The sequence below is a fragment of the Sinocyclocheilus grahami genome, unplaced genomic scaffold (assembly GCF_001515645.1).
Source record: "Sinocyclocheilus grahami isolate Dianchi unplaced genomic scaffold, SAMN03320097.WGS_v1.1 scaffold524.1, whole genome shotgun sequence".
Classification (NCBI taxonomy): Eukaryota; Metazoa; Chordata; class Actinopteri; order Cypriniformes; family Cyprinidae; genus Sinocyclocheilus; species Sinocyclocheilus grahami.
The window spans coordinates 489,429-494,197 of record NW_015505703.1 but is presented as its reverse complement, the minus strand read 5'-3'; the positions used below and the strand labels follow the sequence as shown (position 1 = coordinate 494,197).

At 38.0% G+C, this 4,769-nt stretch overlaps 1 protein-coding gene across 1 annotated transcript in view; it reads right to left on the bottom strand.

The window, feature by feature from the left end:
* Window positions 1–443: 443 nt before the first annotated feature.
* Window positions 444–4,769, bottom strand: part of LOC107555090 (transcription factor MafG-like) — a 9,776-nt gene continuing 5,450 nt past the window's right edge. Inside the window, exons 2-3 of the mRNA XM_016237784.1 lie at window positions 2,585–2,649; window positions 444–1,237 (exon numbers count right to left, since the gene is read on the bottom strand). Of these exons, the coding sequence (XP_016093270.1) occupies window positions 785–1,237; window positions 2,585–2,620 (489 nt within the window). The 5' untranslated portion in view covers window positions 2,621–2,649 and the 3' untranslated portion in view covers window positions 444–784. The remainder of the gene's footprint in view (window positions 1,238–2,584; window positions 2,650–4,769) is intronic.

Below are 4,769 nucleotides of genomic sequence, written 5' to 3'. Positions count from 1 at the left end.
ACACATTAAAATTCAAGTTATTCATTAACAATCTCTCCCTCTTAGCGCATACACATTTAAATTAGGTATCATAAGATGCACTGCATCAGGTGGAAGTCAGTGACACACAGTGTTGGGGAAAGTTACTTTTAAAAGTACTGCATTACAATTTATTTTCTCTATAAAAACGTAACTAATTTTGTTTTATGGAAAGTAATGCATTATATTACTTTTGCGTTACTGTTGTAATGAAGGTGTTAATGAATAAATGGGAAAACAAAGTAACTTGCATTACTTACTTGAAAAAGTGATCTGATTACATAACTTTTACTTGTAATGTGTTACCCCCACACTGATGGCATCAAGTCTTTAATCACAGGTTGTTTAAATGTTATAATGTGACTTTTTTTGTGACTGTTTTTATGATACTTTTATGGTGCATTTTAAAAACTTTAGTAGAAATTGACACTCGTCAGTTAATGTATACTTTCTACTGTGTGGAAAAAGCAGCACAAAAACAACTTAACTTTAGTTCAACATGACGGTGACTGGATGGCAAATGTTTCTAATAATTTTTGGGTGGACCTCAAGTGTGTAATATTCTGATTAATGATATGTTGATAAAAGTTGTTGTTCATTAACAACAAGGGTTGTAAATGACATCAGAGAGACTTTTGTGTTGTCTGTTTATATTTACAGTCACAGAGCAGATTTTGCTGAATTGTATCATGTCATATAACATACGTAACCCTGTGCCTGATGAATACGCTGACCAATATACTTATAAATGTTCCCTGTTTGTGCATTATGACCGTGCTTCTGTTTTGGACTTGACAATGGTGATGACACTGGTGGCGCCCACTTTGCCTGGTATGAGGGGCCCTATGACAGATGTGATGGGGCCCCTGGCAGCAGCCACAGGGCTGCGGGCTACAGTTCTGGCAAAACTCTGGAGAGCCTCATATTTGGAGCGCAGCACATCAAGCTCTACCTTCATGCTAGCATTTTCCGAGGTGAGCTTCTCCACTTCCTGCTGAAGCTTCACTTTCTGTTTCTCCAGCTCCTCCTTTTGTGTGACACGTTTGACGCGGCAGCTGGCGGCATAGCCACGGTTTTTGAGCGTGCGCCGCCGCTGTTTCAACTGTAGGATTTCTTCTTTGGACAGATCACGCAAGTGCTGGTTCAGCTCCCGCACAGACATAGACACCAGCTCGTCATCTGTAAGACTTGTGCCATTTTCACCTGGCTCTCGCTTCACCTGCAGGGAGCCACAAGGGATTAGATCAAGAGAGAAGAGAGGGAAGGGAGGCCAGGGGAGACTGAGGGCAATTGGAATGATCTTCGATATCAAACAAGCTACAATGATGAGTGCTATCCAGTAGATGTTCAGTAAAATTCTCTCTCTAAGTGAGAAAATGGTGAATACTAATAAGTAAGAATACTACTAATAAATAATCTTAAATTTAAAAAGAAAATCAGTATGCTGGCTTGAGAAAATTCTGTAAAAATATATTGCTCATTTTTAGTTCATGGTAGCTAATGCATGTGTGATTGCAGCGCGATTTATTATGTGGTTTAATACTTTTCTTCTTCTTTAAAGGAGACATATCATGCCCCTTTTCACAATATGTAATATAAGTCTCTGGTGTCCCCAGAATGTGTCTGTGAAGTTTCAGCTCAAAATACTCCACAGATCATTTATTATATAATTTTGAAAATGCCTATTTTGAGTGGAATCAGAAACACGCTGTTTTTTGGGCCTGTCTCTTTAAATGCAAATGAGCTGCTGCTTCCTGCCCCCTTTTCCAGAATAGAGCTGCGCCATTACAGTTCGGACCTGCTAAAAACATCTGTTTTGGTTCTGATTATCATGTTTATCACGCTGAGATCATGCGTTTTAAACCATGTGAGTTTAAACTTCTGCTATATGGTTTTCTGAGTGCACACATCCGAAGCACACGGACAGAAAGCGGCCACCACACAGCATGTGAGTACTAAACTAAGTTCTCATTCACACACAAGTTTACGGTAAAAACACACATGAGTTACAAAAAACAGTCAGTTATGTCTGTGAAGATAAAAAGCTGGGAAATAAATTGCATGTTTATTTTAGATTTGTGTGGCAGCAGCAATATACAGTAAATAAATCAATAAATCCACTGCTCTCTTGTCTCCTCTGAGGCTGGGACTGTAAATAGTGTTCTGTGCTCTTCTGTGAAGCCAAAGGCAGAACAGTTAGCATGTTTTGCTCAAACTTTCATCATGGCATTAGAACTAGTACACCGTTGTCGCTTGCGAACACACAATGACGGCGCCGTGGGTGTAAATTTACAGATTAAGGGGCGGTAATATTATAATGAGATCCCACGTCACCAAGGGAGCGAAATCAGATGCGCTCGTTTTCTCAGACGCTTGCAGAAAAAGGCTTACCAAAACAAAGTTACTGGGTTAATCTTTTTCATGTTGCCTTGGTTTGTAGATGCACTGGGGACCTGATTATAGCACTTAAAATCTGGAAAAGTCAGATTTTCATGATATGTCACCTTTAATACTTTTTAATACTGTGGTTTAATCATTTTTTTTTGGAAATATCATCTGAACATACCTTCAATGCTTTGTTGCCCTTGTTTGTAGTAGTCATACCACTCTCCACTGCTTCGCTCGACACGTCTGTGAATACAAAAGAGAGTTCCCAAAGATCAGACAGATGCTTCTTAGTCCGGAGGGTAGACACACAGGATCTGATCATTAAGATCAATTACAAAGTTAATTTAAATCCATGCTATGAATTGTTCTGTTGAGCTAGAATATATGTTAATTTCTCTTTATTAAAATCTTTATAGAATTTCCTGGCTGCCTGTTTCCAGAGATGCAACAGATTGCAAAATAAAGTCACAGCAAAAACAAACAAAGTGCTTTTTACATTTGTTAATATGCAGTATAGGGTGATCTGGGTGGTTACTACAAGTCTTTATGATATTTCTGATCTCTACATATGATACAGGCTCCTCCCTCGATGCAAGTCTCACTCAAGTGGATTTTTTTCACCAATTTTATCATTCGCCAAGTGGGAAAAAAAGAAAGCTTAGTGTAGTGAACAGCAGTCAAGAGGCAAACCCCCTTTCCACACAACGTGTGAAAGATTCATTTTGATTTGATCAGGCTTTTGTGGACACAAAGGATGACTTTTGCTTAAGATAAACAACTCTATTGTTGTGGAGAGGGGGGTTAACATTAACATAAATTAAACCCTCTCAGCAACTGCTCTGTTCTCCCTTAATCTTATCAAAGTGTGAATGATCGTAAATTCCTCTCAAAAGAGAAACAAGTTTTGCCATGTGGCCAAAGCCACTGAGGAAGAACAGATCTTCACATGCATTCACACTTAATGGACACAAAATTGATTAAGCCTTCATATCCATTTACAGAACTGTATATACTTGAAGAGTGTTGTTTGTGATACAACAATGTAATCAACCTTACTTATTAAGGTATATACTGCAGGGCTCCAGACTAACATTTGAGAGCAGTGGCACCAGCGCCACTAAGTTCTACAGATGGTGGTGCCAGGAGCAGGTTTGGTAGCGCTGGGGGTGGTGTGCAGGAGTATTAAAATATAGATAATTTAATCATGAAATTACTATTGTTTTGCATTAATAAGTGCAGTTACTAACAATATTACATGTTCATTTCTTGTTTATTTTTCTTTTGTTTATTGTTTATACAGATTTGACAGTAAAGCACTAAGCTTGAGTTAAGATGCATACAAAATGTACTTTTATTAACACCAGTAACAGGTGCAAAATCTAATTGTTATGTAGAAAATATATATAGGCCTATTCCACTCTTATTAAATGTACCATTATTCTTCTAGTATATGGAACTGACCAACTTCAGTTATTATGTGTGATTTAGTTGCAAATTGAAGAAAAGTTTGTTTTTCAAGGCACTTTGTGACATGTGTAAAATGTACAATTTTGACAAAATCTGATTTCTTGATGATTTGATATTTTATAATAGTGATTTTATAATTTCAAAATATAGAGAAAAAGTAGAAATTAAAGATTAATAAGCCAATACGTGCTCCTCTGTTGCCGTATTGGTTATAAATGTGATTTTATGTATTTTTATTTTATTTTACATACAGTAAGTGTTTGTTTACCACAAAGTATATTTTGGTCATCCCATTAAAAATAACATTCAAACGGGATCATTTTAGACCTTTAAAGTGCTGGAAATAGTTGTGTGAAATGCTTGAAAGTCATTGAAAAGTGCTTGAATTTCTCTCTCAAAAGGTTGTACAAACCCTGAAATGAATGATGTAATGCATTCGACTATTTCTACCACAACACCATGGTTATAGTTAGCGTTACCGCTTCTGGTTTCTTGACGTATGTCAGAGCTGTTTATAACAGAGAATTCTGTGCAGAATTTGAATGATTCTTTCTAGATCTCGCAGCAACCTTATTATTGTGCGGCGAATTCAAACGCTTCTCACTGGATCTCGCAGCACTGTTGCATCTGTGGAGTAACAGTGTCGCGAAATCAACTTTGCCTCCCTAGTAAAGCTGTTCTGAGCTCGGACAAGTTTGTTTGCGTCGTGGTCCGAGCTGATGAACGGTCCGCGATGCGCAGCTGAAACGTAGCGCGGTTTAGTTTCGCTTTCGTTTGCCGTTTGAAGTGATGTTTCTCAAATGCAAAAGAAATGGTAGCGCTTATGAGTTGGACAACATGGGAAGCGAAACAACCCAAATGTGGGACGAAACGGCGCGGTATTCAAGTGTTCGCGC